This window comes from Atractosteus spatula, chromosome 12, assembly GCF_055471065.1.
Source record: "Atractosteus spatula isolate fAtrSpa1 chromosome 12, fAtrSpa1.hap1, whole genome shotgun sequence".
Taxonomy (NCBI): domain Eukaryota; kingdom Metazoa; phylum Chordata; class Actinopteri; order Semionotiformes; family Lepisosteidae; genus Atractosteus; species Atractosteus spatula.
This window is the reverse complement of record NC_142717.1, coordinates 24,124,633-24,141,570: the sequence shown is the minus strand read 5'-3', so window position 1 is coordinate 24,141,570 and position 16,938 is coordinate 24,124,633. Positions and strand designations below refer to the sequence as shown.

General features: G+C 42.1%; 1 protein-coding gene across 1 annotated transcript; it reads left to right on the top strand.

Annotated features, from left to right (window-relative positions):
* The first annotated feature begins 935 nt into the window (after positions 1-935).
* Positions 936-3,679, top strand: LOC148822814 (cyclin-dependent kinase 5 activator 1). Its single transcript, XM_088929760.1, has 2 exons — positions 936-1,700; positions 2,248-3,679. The coding sequence occupies exon 2, from the start codon at positions 2,504-2,506 to the stop codon at positions 3,431-3,433; it is 930 nt and encodes a 309-aa protein (XP_088785886.1). The 5' UTR covers positions 936-1,700; positions 2,248-2,503; the 3' UTR covers positions 3,434-3,679.
* Positions 3,680-16,938: the final 13,259 nt, after the last annotated feature.

The window sequence follows — 16,938 nt, the reverse complement described above, 5'->3', positions numbered from 1 at the left end:
TTGTTTCCCTATCACCATGAAACAGGGCTCTTCGCCTTTCCTTTTGTTGTAGTAGAGAATGCATTGTAGTGTAATTTAATGTAAAATTAAATATTTTAAGTATATGACCATACTGTATATTCCCAGATGTTGAAATATATTTTCCAAAAATATGACAGTATTTTACAACTAAATTTAAAATTAATGTATTTTACTATTAAATATCTTAAACATATATGTTATATACTATAAAAATCTAGAACATATTTCAAGAAATATACAGGAATAAACAAAATCACAGTTAACATAATGATGTTATATACACTACTGTTAAATTACCAGATGGAAGATTTTTTGGGAACATTAAACATTTTGTCAACATATCGTTTTATCTTTTAAGATACAGTACATACAGTAAGAATACATTTTAGATAGGAGGTTGTGAATTCACATCCTATATGGAACACGGTACCAAATTAATCCCCTTGAGATAAATGCTACTAATAATTGCTGGAGTACCGGTCCAGGTTCCTTTTGCGTTGACATCCACAAAACAGTATGGTTTTAAGACATCAGATGTTCACCTGAATTCGTGGGATGTTGACTAGTGCATGCACAATCACATTATTGCACGTTGTGCGTCTCACACCGTGAGCACATGAGCTGTATCGGAAATGCAGTCTCTTTTTTCCCCCCACACAGTCAATGCAGCAATCGCACCAGTTTATTCACTGAAGCTCAGCGGTTGTGTTTTCTAACAGCGTCTAGTGTTTGTCAGATAGCCGTGCACAAGGCTCTGCTTTTTTCCAACTCGCATCTGCAGCGTCCCTCTCTGCCTCAGTTTCCCACATCGCAAAGTGTCCGCGTGTGTGAGGTCACGCAAAGCTGCGGCCGGCGAGGCTGAGCAGCTGAGACGCCGGGGCGAGGAGGAGTCTGGTTGTCAGAAGGAACAGTCTGATTAGCTGCGGAGCGCAGTGTGCTCAGTGGAGGGAAAGAGATTGTCCTAATTTCTCCAGTGCTTGAACACATCAGATGGTGCTTTTAAGATCGGCAGAGACAGGACTCGCAGTCTGCAGCGAGTCACCCTGCCCAGTCGCCACCGCAGTCTTTCGGCGAGAGCCCACACTGAGCTGGGCTTTGCCAGGCTCGCCAATAAATGCAGTACACGAAAATGCTCTTTGCAACTGCAAGCAAAGGCGACTGAAACATTTCGGGAGATTTTCTTTTCCTTTTAAGTAATTTAAAGTTTATGTTTTTTAAAACGTTATTATTTTTTCAGAATTTATTTAACTGATTTCTTAATCGACCTGGCGCAATATTTGCACCGTACGGGTTTGAGTCTATGCGCAGCGATTTTTTTATCTCTTTTTTGTGTGGAGGAAGAAGAACAACGAGGATCTGCTGAGTTAACCTCGGTCTTTTTTTATTTAAAGCAACGAATGAGAAAAACACGAGTACAATCAGCAAATAAGAGGAGAAAATCGGCTTCAGAGAGGGGAGGCGGTTAGGTGGCCGGGGACTTGCGGGCTGCGCGCAGGGTGCCAACGAGGCTCAGATGGTTCTCGTTTATTGATTTCGTGCGGGGGAAAAAAAGCCCTGTTCGAGTTGATACGATGAATCGTCTTTGTGGTTTTTAAATCCCAACGCAGAGGCGACTCGGCAAACCAGAACACTGGTATCTCCAGCCCTTGCTCCCCACCTGAACTCTCCGTCTTTCACAGGTGAGCGATTTCTTGTTTTCATTGCTGCTTCGGTTGCAGATATTTTCAAGGATCTGAAATTCGGTTGTGCACGTCTTTGATTGCGCCAGCTATGTTGCTGCTAATGCACGAAAACCAACCACAAGGGTGCAAGAGAACTTAGGTTTATGTACAGTACGGTGTGATGAAATTGCTTTTTTTTGTCCTCTCGCAATCTGTTGCTTGGTAGCGTGCCTCTTGCGCAGTGGGGTCCAGTTTGTGCTCGTGGCTGGCGGTGTGTTGTTCTGTTGTCCTGCTGGGCCCGAGCAATGACAGTGTTGTAGTGTTGTGCTGTGTGACCTGTAAGGGAGGCTGTGTCTGGTACAATCGGGGCGGAAGGTTAGGGAGGGTAGGTCCCCGCGTTGCTAGCCTGATCCGTTATCGCCAGAGAAACCGCTGGTAGCTGCAACTATCACCTTATTTTCATTCAGACCTTATCATTTGCCTCTTCTCATTCTAGATATTTAGCAGACATTATCGCGTATGCAGACCCTGGTGCTGACTATATCCATGTCCTTATTCATTACAGAGAAGCCTGCCCTGTGTTCTACTCCCGGGAGTCATCTGGGAAAGGCAATGAATTAACCAGAAGAACTGAGCATTCCTCATGCTGAGCATAAGAGAGATTCTTTATCCCTTTATTTATTTTGCGGAAGCAACAAACCTTTTTTGCTTCTTCTTCTGTTCCTAAAGAAGACTACCGAGAACGCTGGCTCTAACTTTATTTCTGTTCGTTAAACCGAACATACTAAGTGGTACAAACTTGAAGGGGATTCGGTGTAACCATGGGTACAGTGTTGTCACTGTCTCCGGGGTCCAAGAAGGCTGGTTTCTATGACGATGGGCCAGGGTCGCTCAGCCACTATCCCAACCTGGCAGGCAACAAGTCACTGAGTGTGCAGAAGGAGCGGAGCATCAAACGCCACTCCATGTTCCTGCCTGCGCTCACCTGGAAACGCCTGGTCGCCTCCACGAAGAAACGGGGCTCCAAAAAAGCTGGGGTCCCAGGTGGGGGTGGTGCCCTGAACAACAACAACAATTACCAGAAGGACGTCGCCCACCTCAACCACGAGAATGTCAAGAAGTCGCTGTCTTGTGCCAACCTTTCCAGCTACGAGGGACAGCCCCTGGCGCCGTTGACAGGCACCCATGGGAAACCCCAGCTCTCCTCCATCAAGAAGGTGTCATCGGGCTACCCTTCAGGGGGCTCGCCCAAGCGCGTGATCGTCCAGGCCTCCACCAGCGAGCTGCTCAAGTGCCTGGGCGAGTTCCTGTGCGGCCGCTGTTACCGGCTGAAGCACCTGTCGCCGACAGACCCCATCCTCTGGCTGCGCAGCGTGGACCGCTCGCTGCTCTTGCAGGGCTGGCAGGACCAGGCCTTCGTCACGCCGGCCAACGTGGTGTTCGTCTACTTGCTGTGCCGCGACGTCATCGACGGAGACCTCGTGGCCTCCGAGCACGAGCTGCAAGCCACGCTGCTCACCTGCCTCTACCTGTCCTACTCCTACATGGGCAACGAGATCTCCTACCCGCTCAAGCCCTTCCTGGTCGAGACGGGCAAGGAGGCCTTCTGGGACCGCTGCCTGCGCATCATCGACACCATGAGCGCGAAGATGCTGCGCATCAACGCCGACCCACATTTCTTCACGCAGGTGTTTGCGGACCTAAAGAGCGAGGGCAGCCGCGAGGACTACAGCCGGGTGCTGGATCGGTGAGAGGGGGAGCGCTGCCTCCCACCTCTTCATCCCACATCTCCTCATCTCACAGGGCCTCTCCCAGCCTTGCACAGCTGCTCCAGAATTCCTCTGAGAGCACGGAGGACAGATCGAGGCAACCCAGGGTTGCTGGTCAGTCATCTAGTTGGTAAAAGCACTTGATTTGGTTGTTTTCTAATCATTCCATCGTCTGCAGACCTGGGCATTCAGGCACTTGTGTCTGCTGCTGATTATAGCATCCAAAAAGTATATATATATATGTTTCTTAAATGTCTCCCTGGGTCTAGCCCACTCACTGTTATGCGCCATCTAACATAAATTAGGAATAATGGGCTGGGCTTGCACTATGAATTAGTATAAAAGGAGCCTGGACTATACCTGGTATTAAAACCTAGAAAATCCAGCCACCCTGCGCTTCCCTCTTTCCAGATATCTCCATCTAATTTCATAAGCGACAGCATGTTAATGTGGTTTCCCTTCAGTTTAAAAGATCTCAGCCGTGCTGGGTAATTAATGAGTAAAAAAGAGAATTTTTGAGCAGTAGCACTGGGTTGGCGAGACTAACTCAGATAGGAAGACAGCTACAGGCTGCTCTCTCCTGGATTCAAATTAGAAGACGTTTCCTGGAAGTGCTTGCAGGGAAAAGGGGTTGGCTGACTGTTGTGCACATGCCCAGTTGGCAAGGATCACTACCTCCATTGGTCATGTGTACGAAATCTATAAAAGACCTGACAGTACTTGAAGAAAAGACTGAACTTTGTAAAAGACATAACTTGTCTGTTCCTCTCTCCGAGATCGATTATCTATTGGTCCTCAACTCTGAGCATCAATCTTTATTTCCACGCTTGTACAGTTTCTGTGAAGTCACATGCCATTCAATAAGAGAATGCAACATTTTATGACAGGAATCTAAAAACTGTTTCCTGCTTGGAGAATAATTCAAATCTTTTTTCAGTTACCTGTTGAATTTTCCTCCTCTTCCGAGCAGGAAAAATCCTTTGACATACAGCTGTTTGGAAAATTGTTACTTCACTTTGGTGGCGGTGATGTGTTCAAGTTTATTTTTCCAAAAGTCAGAGTAGAGAGCCTTAGTCTCTTTTAGTAACAATCTTTACTTTATTGTTCTGTTATACAGTATATAGGTGAAACTGTGATGAATCTGTTCATGTTACCCCTTATTGTAAATACAATTTGTAAGACACTTGTATGCCTTGAAATCTGTAAATCAAGACAGAATCACTTAATATGGGTTTAAAGGAAGGAATATTAGTACTCTGAAGCTCATGACAATGTGATTCATGAATACTAAGAACAGTGGAAATGATAACCGAACCAAGGGGAACTGACCTTGGAACAATATAACCCATCACTCTAGAAAGCTGTAAAGAAGAAAAAGCTTTCAGTGGGAGTTGTGTTCAGCTTTTTTTTTTATTAAAGCTCTTATCAATCACTCCCACAGGCTGTGCTGGAGCCACCACCTTTATTTTACATCTAGAATCCCTATATTTTCATCAATGTGCTGCTCTTTTAATTAGAATAGTGATCAATCACATTTCTGAACCCCACCTTTAGCTTGCCTTGCAGCACAACATGGCATGTCCCTTCACATGTTCTTCTTCCCTTTAAGGCAGAATAGGAATGAAGTCAATCTGGGCCCCATCTGTGTGAGTCAGCCTGAACTGCAATCTTAGTGATCGTGTTGGTAAATAGTGCCTCAGCACACAGCAATGGATTAGACCTGATGTAAGTGGAGAAATATGTTGAAAAAGATTTCTAGATTTATTACTTTAAATTCTGCAATGTGTTAATTGGCATCTGCACTACAAATGCATGAATACACGGACACGGCATACAGACAGACAGTAGATGTATCTCGGCTACTACTAAGTTGTTTATGGGCTTGTTCTTCCTATGAGATTTGCATTTTTTTCCACCAAATTATTATAATTGCTGTCCCCTCTGTGAGTCATGTGAGCTTCCCAGCTGTGCCCCATGTCCTTCTGCCATGAAGGAAATCAGATTTGTGCACGTGCTTAGATTTGTGTACATATCGCTGAGCTGCTGAAGGTTTCCATGACGATGCGGGTGTCCGCAGCAGGGGCAGAAGGAGTGCTGCGAGGACCTAAGTTCTGTCCTGAAGAGATGCATCTTGTGTTTGTAGTTTAATATGGTCTGTGGCACTATGGATGAAGGGGGTTTGATTGCAGGGACGTGACGGGTTAACATCAGGGATGTGAACAGACACTTCCGATGAAACAGTTAGGTCACCTCCTGTCCTCTTGTCTTCCTCTCTGGACCACAGACACTCATGCTGTAAAATGCCTTTTTGTCTCCTTCTGCTGAGGTCATGAAACCTTTGCTTGTTCACACTGTAAGCCTTTTAAACTGAATCATGTGATCAAGTGAAACAAGCCCACCTATTGACCCGTTTAGATGAAAAAAGATTTGCAGAGCATAGCCAAATCATTAGCTAGTCTTATATGTATTTCTGAAGGGGAAAAAATAAAGGGACTCTTGTACTCTTTTATGCTAATGCTTCAAAGTTGCACAAAATTGCAAGGTGCATAACATTAAATGCTATTTCTCTTGTATATATTCACAGTACCTTTCGCAGAATGGGCGCCGTTATCTGTTACAATAGCATTGTACAGGAGGACTGGTTTTGAGCACACTTCACTTGCAGCAGAGGATGAGACTTGCTCTGTGGAGTTTTGGGGCTTGGGATAGTAGCTGACAGCCAGGGCAGGAGGAGTCCGGGTTCACACATGTCTGCCTAATGCCGTAATCCCACTGCGGCTTGGCATCTGGAAGGGAACAGCTGTACTGTAGGTGAAGGACTGTATTACTCAAAGGCACCAATAATAATCCTGTCAAGGTCCAAGGTCTCAGAGAGAGTAAAAGAGAAACAAATGGAATGAGGGATTCAGCTTTCTAACTGAAGCCTTGAAAAGTCCTTATAAATGCTTTTTGGGCAGTAACTTCCTATTACTGTTTTTTTCCTAGGACCATGGCAGGGACGAAGCAAGGAGAGAAACTGGGGGGCACAATGGCTCTTCCTCACTCATTCAGTACAGTAGAAAAGCTGGTGCACTGGGTTCCTGAGTGATGTCATTGCCGATACACTGGGACCTTTCAGTGTCATTGGCAGGGGGGCTCCTCACAAATACAGGCAGCTCTCACACGAGGCAGAAAACAGCCTGCCTGGGGCTGAATGGCCTTTTCTTATCCCTGACCTTTTACCGTACTGCAGACTGATGCTCTCCCAGCATCCTGGTGCAGTGGCTCTGACATTGCCTGCTTTTGTCGAGGACAGACGGTGCCATCCCTTTGACTTTTATATTTGTAATCTGCGTGATTCAGCACAAAAAGACAAAATTTACATATCATTTAGAACCACAGGCAGTATCCAGGACCTAGATATTTAAATGTGGCAAGAGTTATTACAGCTTATATAATGTACTGATTCATGGGGATGCCCCAAATGCCCCTCTTGTTGTCAAGCATCCTGTTCTCCCAGATAGCCCAGGGCGTAGTAATGATGTGTGGTGCAATATTACTAGATTTAACGATGCCATTTGATTTTCAGTTTTTGGATCTTACCCTTACATGTATATCACAAGAGTAGTGGTGCAAATGACATTGAAGGAGAGTGTTTCTGTGGGGGCTGCATGTTCACTGGGGCACAGAGACAAGGAAGCAGCAGGCTGGGCTCCCAGTAGGCTGTGTGTGTGGGGTGGGTGGGGGGGGGAGTGGGGATTTGGCAGATTGTAGCTGGACCCAGGTGCTTCCAATAACTCTTCCGCACACAGGCGACACTCCCCTCCAACTGGTCCCAGCATAGTGAAACAACAAAACCTCAAATGGAAAAAATAAGGTCTTTTGTTTTCTAAATCATACTGAATTATTTATTGTTTTGAGAGACTGATTTAAATAATTGGACTCTGGTGCATCAGTTTCATGAAGGTCTCTACACCAGGAGCTGCAACCGTAGTTGCACTGAAGGAGTCAAAGCTGTGTGTTGCCTGAGGTACACTGGGAAAGATCTCTGTCTTACAGTGTTGATACATCTATGACATCTGTTTTTTTTTGTGTTTAGTTTTGTAGACTTTCAGGTAGATGTGGTAATTCTCTGGTTCGGAGCCTTAAAAATAAATCCGTTCATTTTTGTTTTCTCTCCTTCTACTCCTGCAACATGGTACACGTTTCAAGATCACACAGGGCGTCTTTTGTACTGTAGCATTCTGTGTCAGTTTTTGGTTTATGAGCTGCAGGCTCCAGGTGCTGGGTATTTCATGTTCATTAACTTATTTTTATAGCTGGGAATGCTGTAAAATTTGTCTGCTTTGTTTTGCTTGAGCCATTTAGTTTTCACTGGAGCCTGTAGCTCATAAACTCTGAAATGGATCACAAAGCTACACCAGTAGGATCTTACTGCAATCTCTAAAGCTACAAACATGCAACATGGTTCATTTCAGTGTTCTGCCTTAGGAAAGGCTCTGCTTTGTTCTGAGTTCTGTAGTCGTAAACAGACTCCCATGACTGTTGAATAAGTGGAGAAGGAGGAGGGGGTATATTACTTTTTTAAAAAACATACATGTCTCTTGACCGGCCATTGCTCTGTGAGTTGTGGTGGCATGGGTTTTGCTGCTATGTTCCTGTCAAACTGAACAATAATCTTCAGTGTGTGCTACGCACATCTGTGTACGTACAGACAGAAAGTACTGTTGTAAATAATTATGTTGCTGTGTAACAAATAAATGCACTCAAAAAACTAGAAACCTACGCGATGTCTTGCTACTGTGGTGGTGTGCATGCTGGCAGCATCATTTGATAGGTATTTTTTATGTTTCTGTAGTTTAAATTAAAAACAGAGATTTTTGTTTGTTGAAAAAAATGCACTGGTCCATCCCTTTTTGGGGAGTTTTCTTGTTATCAGTATTATTATTGTTATGATTCTATTATTGTATTACTGTTGTTAAATTTGTGTTTGCCAGGACAAGGTGGAATTTGCTATTTTTTTAACATTTTTATTTTTCATCTTGTCTTGTGAGGCTTGAAATCTTAAAGCATGTGAGCTTCGACCAATGGCAAAGCTGTTTCAAGCACTTCAGTGCATATCAGATGTACATACTGTACGTACATGTTTTTATAATGTATGAAACTCCGAATTTAGAGGGCTGGAAATCAGCTTGTCCCGAGCTGAGATCAGTCACAAGTAACAGAAACAGCAATCTAGTTAAGGGATAGACAGATGTCCCAAACTCTGTGGGACGATTAATAAATGAAAAAAATTGAAATATTAAAGAATGTGAGAGCTGACACAGGGCAGGATGCACTTTTCAGTGACCTGGGAACTGGTGACGTCTCAGTGATTAACACTGGAACCTCCAGCAAACCCTATTTTTCTGCAGCCATTGCATAAAAATGTTGCAAAAGGTCTGCTGCTTTTCGAAATCAGCTTGTAAAGACATAGAAGTAAGAAACATTCTTCTTTAAAACTCTAACGCGCAATATTAAGAAAGAAGGTTCCTGGTCAGGCACAAACTGGCACAACAAAGAGAAGACCAATTAAAATATTAAATATATTGGAGCAGTTTTTTCATATCAATATTAAAAGTAAAAAAATTTATTTTATGCCATACCAAGAAACATCAAATATGAAAACTTCAGATTAAAGATTGGTTACTCTTAGTTGTCCACAGATTATCCCGGGTCTCTTCGGCTTTTATAAAAACATAGAACTATTCAAACCACTACTTAGGCACTTGTATGTAGCAGATTGTCACAGATTGTCAGAGAACTGTGTGGCTAATTACCACAGCAGCTTTCCTACTTTCGCAGTGCTTTCCATCCCTGGTCTGTGTATAATTTATGTTAGCATTGTGCTCACCTGTTCCTGTCCTGCCTCTCAGCTGTCCCATACTGTGAAAGCTGTGGACAACCTGTTAATCAGCTCGTTGTTGGCTCTAACCATGGACTCCAGGACCAACTCATTCTTATTTCTAAGTGGACCCGCAGAGCTGCTTTCTATGGTTAACTTGTCATCAGCCATGATAATGATGAAAATGCTGAGACGTACTTAGAGTGACTTTGTAAAGCCACCTTTTTTTTGTTGTCGAAAAAGCACTTGAAAAAACAAAAAATGCTGTCTTTTTTTGTTATTGCGTTTCAATGCAAATGTCCTTTTTTTTGTTACTATTCAATAAAGTGTTGAGACATGAGTATTTCCTTCCTGTTGTTTAAATTGTGGTCAGTGACTTGCACCAGTGCAGGAGCTGTGCAATCAGCACTGAGCTTAGTACTGCAGTAGCCAACACCGAGCCACAGTACTGCAGGGAAACAAACATGAGTATCTAAAGCCCTGGCCTTGTCTTATCATCAGGGTGCAACGCGGTCAAGCGTAAGGTTAGTCTTTAAATGTAAAAGACGGTGGACCGCACCTCTTTTGGGAGGTTAGTTCATTTTATCAGCAGCGTTCTCAATGAGTAGGAAACCTGTAACCAGAAAGAATCCAATATCTACAAGCAGTAGGAGTGCATGGGGTGCTGTAGGTGCAGAGAGAAGAACAATCCACAATTTTCAGGGCTACGCATTGGTAGACAACAATGAAAACAAGGGGTCACAGGCAGTGATGTCACTGCATGTTGCAAGTGTCAGAGGTAGTCAAATAATAAACATAATAATTCATTTCAATGTTGGTTGGGCAATAAGCTCCTTAATTAATTGAAATAGCTCATAGAACAAGTAACAAACTGGTTGTAACAGAATAGGAAGGCTTGAGATTTGGCTACGATCGGTACAGGCGTCTAGATTAACTTGCTATTTGTCATCTCTTTCAACTAGTATTTCTGTCAGACTGTGGTATCGAGCTCAGGCAGCCACTGACGTGCCTGTGCTATATTTGGAAGTGCTCAGGTACTAGCCTTCTAAGGAAAAGTCAATCCTTGGGCCTTCACAGTTTTCTGAGGGCATTTGTTTTTCTGCTTTGCATGTCTCTGAAATCTTCCAAAAAGCTTCCTAACAATAGCGTGAGATATTTGTGCAAGTTCATTAATTGGGGACTGCCATTTGAACGAATGGCAAAAGAAAATGAGCCGCATTTCCCAGACTCCTGCCTCTGTCCTTTTCATTCTGCCTCCAGTACAGATTTGTTTCCTGCATGCGTATTTATAATCACAGCATCCTGTACTCTTTCCCTGTCCCATATTAAAGCACATTCACCCCAAACTTCGAGCCTGAGCTTAAAATTTCACTTTGTTTCTACAGTGCCTGCAAGCCACAGTGCGATGAGGGTTTGTACATCTGGCAGCTCTGAGAACCCCTTTCAGAGACAAGTCTCTTCTCAGGACAGTACTTGAAAGGTGAGGAAGAGGTGTCAGCATGGATCATCACACTGCCTTGCACTCTCCTGCAGGCACTCCTAAATAAAGGGCCTGCAAATAGCAGTCTGTGCCAACTGCGAGTCCTCTGTCAGGTAAAATATAGCCAAAACAAAAGTGATTGGGCTGCCTGCGAAGGAATCAATGTCTGTAGATCCAGTGAAAAAGAAACAAAAATCAGTTTTAGAGGGTCTGCAAAACCACCATTATTTAGACTTGGCAATGTGTAGCCGCTGTCCATCTTGAATCTAAGTCTTAAGCCATGACAATAGTGGAATCTGTTCCTGTGTTACTTTTTTCATTGAGATTTAATAGTTTTTTGCAGTATGTCCCTACAGATTACATTGATCTTTGCTGTATGAACGTTGGATTACTTAAGTAATTGAGATAAGCCTCTGTGTCTCTGCTGGACAAGGGATAGAGACCCCTGACCTAGTGACAAGGAATGGGTGTACCTCTGATTCAGTGTTATTGCAAAGAGTATGAATAGGGTGTCAATTTCAAGGTGTAGGAGTCTTGAGATTTCTGTGCCTGTCTCACAGTTCAAAGCTAATCCAGACTTCGGTCACTATGAAACCCCTATTCCCCCTCCCAAAACAGGCATCCTGCCTCAGAGTGTAATTTTAAATGCAGAATTTGAATCAGGGCTTAACCAATTAGACAAATTAATTTAAGCAGCTAGAACAAAGAGAGAAACCCAGGTTGACTAAGGTCCAGAGATAGGCGCTGTCAGAGGGACTAAATCACAAGCTGCACCCAAGCCTGTCTCAAGGGAGTCTGTCTCCTTCAAGTTTCTGTGAGTGTCAGTGTACATCAGGGTCTTACAGGCTCTACAGGAGTCCCTGGTTGATACCTTGGGTTCATACCGCTCACACCAAAGAACATAGGAGGCTGATTGCTCACCTAGCTGTACATAGATTTACACAGATATATCCAATATATTCAAGACGAGCTGCCTTGACAGAACAGAAATAACCTGCATGCAGCATTAACAACGGGCACAAAATAGACAAGCATGGCTGTTATCTGGTAGCCTGTTTTTGTGTCATACAGAGTCTGCGACTCTCTGCCTTTGCTTCTGGACTGTGAACCTCAAGTGCTCTTGTGTGACACTTCTCGATATAGCAGTGTCTGTGCTCCACTCACTGTCGGACAGATGACAGTGAGTCACCACAAGGCAGCCAGGCTAGAATCACTCTCTCTCTTCCCACTTTCAGCCTTGCGCACTGCATCTACTTCTCCCTCTCTCAACAATATTGTGGTCTGTCTCTTTCCTGTGAACTTGCGTGTGAAGCACAAAACACAAAAAGGGGGATTATACTTATACAAGGTCAGGACTGGGGTTGTGTATAGGGGTGTGCTATTTGATATTTCAATAGCCATTTATTCTCCTGGAGAGTTTTTAAATAGAAGGACTGGAAATGGTTTTATTTGTCTTTTGCTTGTGCTTGATTCACAGGGCAGAGATAAAGAGCAGAGAGAGAGGGGAGAAAGAAGGGCAAGAGTAGGAAGGTAGGATGACTGACAGGCCACTCCGAGCAGATGGTCAGTACATAAGATATCTCCTCGCTGACCTCACAGGTTGGTGCCAACCTTTTCTTTCAACCTTTGAGCTCCAGACAAATGCAATAGCGTCCAGCATACAAACCTTTCCAGATCAATGTGTGGTTAGTTTTGTTTTTTAAATTAAAAATCACTTTCGAAAGAACAACTGTCCATATGTTCTGAGCTGGCAAAGTAGGACTATGCAATGTCAAGATACAGAGTGAGGAGGTGAATATATAGTAGAAAATAGGAGGTGAAAACAAGTGGAGCTTCTGTGATCTATGCAATGACATTGCAATTCTACTGTCCTGCATCCGGGAGATTCTAGTGAAAATTAGATCTAATTCTGGTGCTTAGATCTAAGCAATGAAGTTGTTTCCAGGAGATTTTGCTTCAGCACCAGGTCTACATACAGTAACCAGTTCAGGCAGTTCTGTCACACTCTGAAATGAAACGCTTGAGAGGCTTATAAAATGTTTTTGTTTTTTTGTTTGTCTAATTTACTTTTTTATTGTGTTTCCTTCCCATACAGAATTAGATATATCCTATGAACCCAATGCACAATTTGGCAGCTACAGTATATCCTTGTCAGCCTTCACTGTTCATTTGTTGGGTCTGTTTATCCATAGAATGGCAAAGTATGTTGAAACCTCTTCCAGTCCCTGATTATAAGGTCCTTTGAGTACCTAATGCTGGCAAGGGAGTAGAATGGAGGCCAGAATTCACTATTACAGCAAGACAGTGTGAAGTCTAGTAGTTCTCTATTATTAACAAAAGCTGTACAGAGGTATCCAAGAGAAAACACTAAGCTGTTTGAAGATCATTGTAGAAGCAGAGCGACATGAAATAAAATCATAGGAGTTTTTCTTGTTCTTAAATTCTTGAAGAAAATCTGTGCTTCAAACAAAGAATTTGGTGAATGGGCATCAACTTCTGAAATTACAAGGATCATGTGCAATCTGGTATTACTGAGATGTGCTGCCATTATCTCTATTTGCTAATATTTTTAGCAATAAGGGAGATGTTTTGTGCTGAAGCTCTGTACTTAAATCCTAAGAGAAGATAGCCAAGCCACAAGACTTCTAAGTCATGATTATGTAGTGTTTTAAAACCAATTTCAGGAAACCAGCAGGTTTTAGAGTAGTGGTGGACAGTTCTGGTCCTGTAGGGTCAGTGTGGCTGTAGGTTTCCTAGATCTCTTCAAAGCAGAAACTCTGCTAGAAGCTGTGAAATTGGTCGCTTTAAACCAACAATAAGTTACTGTATGTTGTTAAGATCTGAGCTGGAATGAAACCCTGCAAACACACTGGCCCTCCAGGTCTCGGAATTTCCCCACTTGATTTAGAGAGCTTTGTGTAATACAGCAGTCTTATTTCTTTTTTAAAATACAGGCTTCAACAAAATACATTTCTAGCTGATATTATTCACAATGGAACTTCACTTGTTTTTGATACTTTCTTTATGTAAAGCAATATCCTGTGAAATGAAAGCATTTCAAGGGTCATGCAAGTGTTTTCCCCTATTTACTCTCCACGTAGTGGGAAGATGCAAATTTTAGTTGTATAAATACTTTTCTTTTAATTTTTCATTATCGGTGTAGCAGAGAACCTCTGGATTTGCTGATGAAACTCAACAAGGACCTTTTTGTTTCTAATTAAATGGGATTCAGCATGGCTATGGATATTGCCATAACTGGCTGCATTAAGGAAAACAGAGTATAAATCAAATCTTTTTCCTTTTGCCTGCAGTGCACATGCTCTGAATAAACTCCTTGATGAAGCATCTGCATGTGATATGGGAACCGTTCGGTAGTAATCAAACCTAAAAAACATTGCAATCATTATATCAGTTTATGTTATCATGGGGGATCTGACATTTCGATGGTAAAGGACTATGACAGTATACTGAGAGGCATTCAAAATGCAACATAAAAGTTTCAAACATTGCTCTTAAATTGTACAATTCTTACCTTACTGATCGCCGACACTTTATTTCTCTAGGGTGTTTCAGTTCTGATGTTGGGTTTGTTAAATCTGGTGTTCCTCAGGACTCAATACTGGACCCTCTACTATTCAGTATTTATAGTATGTTTATAGTATAGTATGTTCAGTATGTTCTAACATGGTCAGCTGTTTAGATCACATGGTCTGAGTGATCATTTCTATGCTTATGATACTCAGATCTATGTCCCTACTAATCCTGACACTGATGTGGCTGTCTCTGCACTCTCTAATTGCATTTCTGAGATGAAAACCCGAATGACTCCACATTTTCTTCGTTGAAACTGTGAAAAAACTAAAATCATGTTTCTTAGCACCTCTAATCAACATGTGCAAAATATTACAAAAACATCATTCTTGCATCTCAGAAATATTGGCAGACTATGTCCTACTCTGACAGTAGCTGAAAAACTGGTGGACACATTGACGTATTGTTAAGAACTGATTTCTGCAACACTCTAGTCACTGGGGTATGTAAATCAACACTAACCCTAAATGTCCATAGTTTGACAACCAGAATCCTAATCAGGTCTTGTGCAAATAATGTCCTGGAGTACTTGCACTGGTTCTCTGTAGGGCTCTATGTGGCTTAGCACCTCATTGTCTGATAAGTACTACCCAGCTCGCAACCTTCAATTGTCTGACTCTGGTTTCCTTTTTGTCCCCCAAGCTTGCTTATATTCTATGGGTGACATGGCCTTCTCTTGCTATGCCCCAGAGCTCTGCAATTCTATCCCCAAGGATGTCAGAGAGACACATTCTGATCCAGACTCAAAACCTTCTTCTTCGGAAAAGCTTTTATTTAACTGAAGTTTGTGTCTTCCCTTGCATCTTGTACTGCAAATCAAAACCCTTGTTTTTTATTGTACTATTTTATCTTTAATCATTGTTTTTAAAATGCATTATTATTAGAAGTAGTAGTTCAAGTGGGTAGCTGCATCAGCATGTGTAGGAATAAACCTATTACTTGTTCCAGTTCCAACAATTTGTTAATCTGCTCTTAATGACATGTGCTGTATCAGGCACAGGCAAGGAACATGAATGAATGAGCAATATTTCACCATCTAAACACTGACATTCACCAATATTTGAGTTGCATAAAAGATGACATGTTTCTTCAGGTCTCTTGCAGAGTACGAGGTCAGTTTCTTCCTCATTCTTTAGCAAATTAGTCAAATAATTCATAAAGTGAGTCATGCCTTGACCTGTACACCGTTCAGTTGGTTTAAAATCTGATGGATGCTAAAACTGTTATGTTGTTTTATTACAGTAAAAGGTCTGAGAATTGCTTCATAATATCCTATGTGTGGTTCTCTTCATTTACTGTTTTCTCAGTTGTATTGTTTAAGTTGACTTCTTATTTCATGACATTTTTAAATCAAGACCAAACTGCACATACAGTACATATGCAAAGCATACAAAGACAATGTATACAAGGAAATATATATAAAGAATATACAGTATATATAAATATATATGTATAAAGAAAATGTATACAAAGACTGGCAAGTAAAGAATAATACTGTATCTTTTCCGAGTTCTTCATTTTGATTGAAGTTTTATTCATTCACTTAAAGTGACCAGCTTGTCTCAGGATTAAGAATTTGACACAACCTGTAACACCTGCTTTAAGAAGAGCCCTGAAAGCCTGTTTTGTCAACTCAGATCCTGAACAAAATGCATGGTCATCAACCACCGCACTCCTGTGTGACAGCAACTTTCTGTATAGTATTTCAAAAGAGACTGTGTGTTGTGGAAGAGGTCACTGAGTAAAGCATTCATTATCTGCAGGGTTGTCTTAAACAAGCCTTGCAACACAGCCCTAGTGGTTTATCCCAGCTCTGGCAAGAGATTAAAACAGAAATCCTTACAAGATCTGTACATTCAGAAAGGGTCAGGCATTTATAGAAACATGGTCTAGGGCAGGAAAATACGAAGGTGGATGCAGATTAGTCCTCTTTTAATTCATCTCAGTGCGTAGCATCAGTGGATATGCTGATTCACAGACTCTGACAGGCCTTACTGATGTTAGAAAAAGCTTATGAATAGGTTACTTAGATAGAAATATACATGCATATATGAATGAGCACATGGATTTTCATAGTTAGTAAAGGAATTTTGTTACTATGGTGTGTTAGGAATTGTGTGTCTATAACTGTAATATCTAGTGCATTCACTTAGAAGTAAAACAGAAGAGTCATGGAGGAGCAGAAGCCCTTGATCTATTTTTAGATACGTTGGAGATTTAAAACAGTGAGAAAAGAAATAGCTGTTGCCGCTTTAGTGCCAAGCAGCCAAAATAAAACATAACATAAAAGAGAATTCCTTTTATGGAACACCATGAATCTTTAACTAAAACTATTCTCCTTTTTCAGGGAATCCTCTCCAGTGCTCCCAGTTCAAATGAGAGAAAAATGCCCAGTGAACCAGACTATGATAAACAGGAGACCTTCTTCAGTGAGCTGTCTTTGGACTCCAGGACAGCAAGCAACGCAAGGCACTCAGGTCATTTGACAGATGCGCAGACCTTGAAACTATACACTACTCTTGCCAACTTTTCTTTTTAAAATGCTGAGAAATC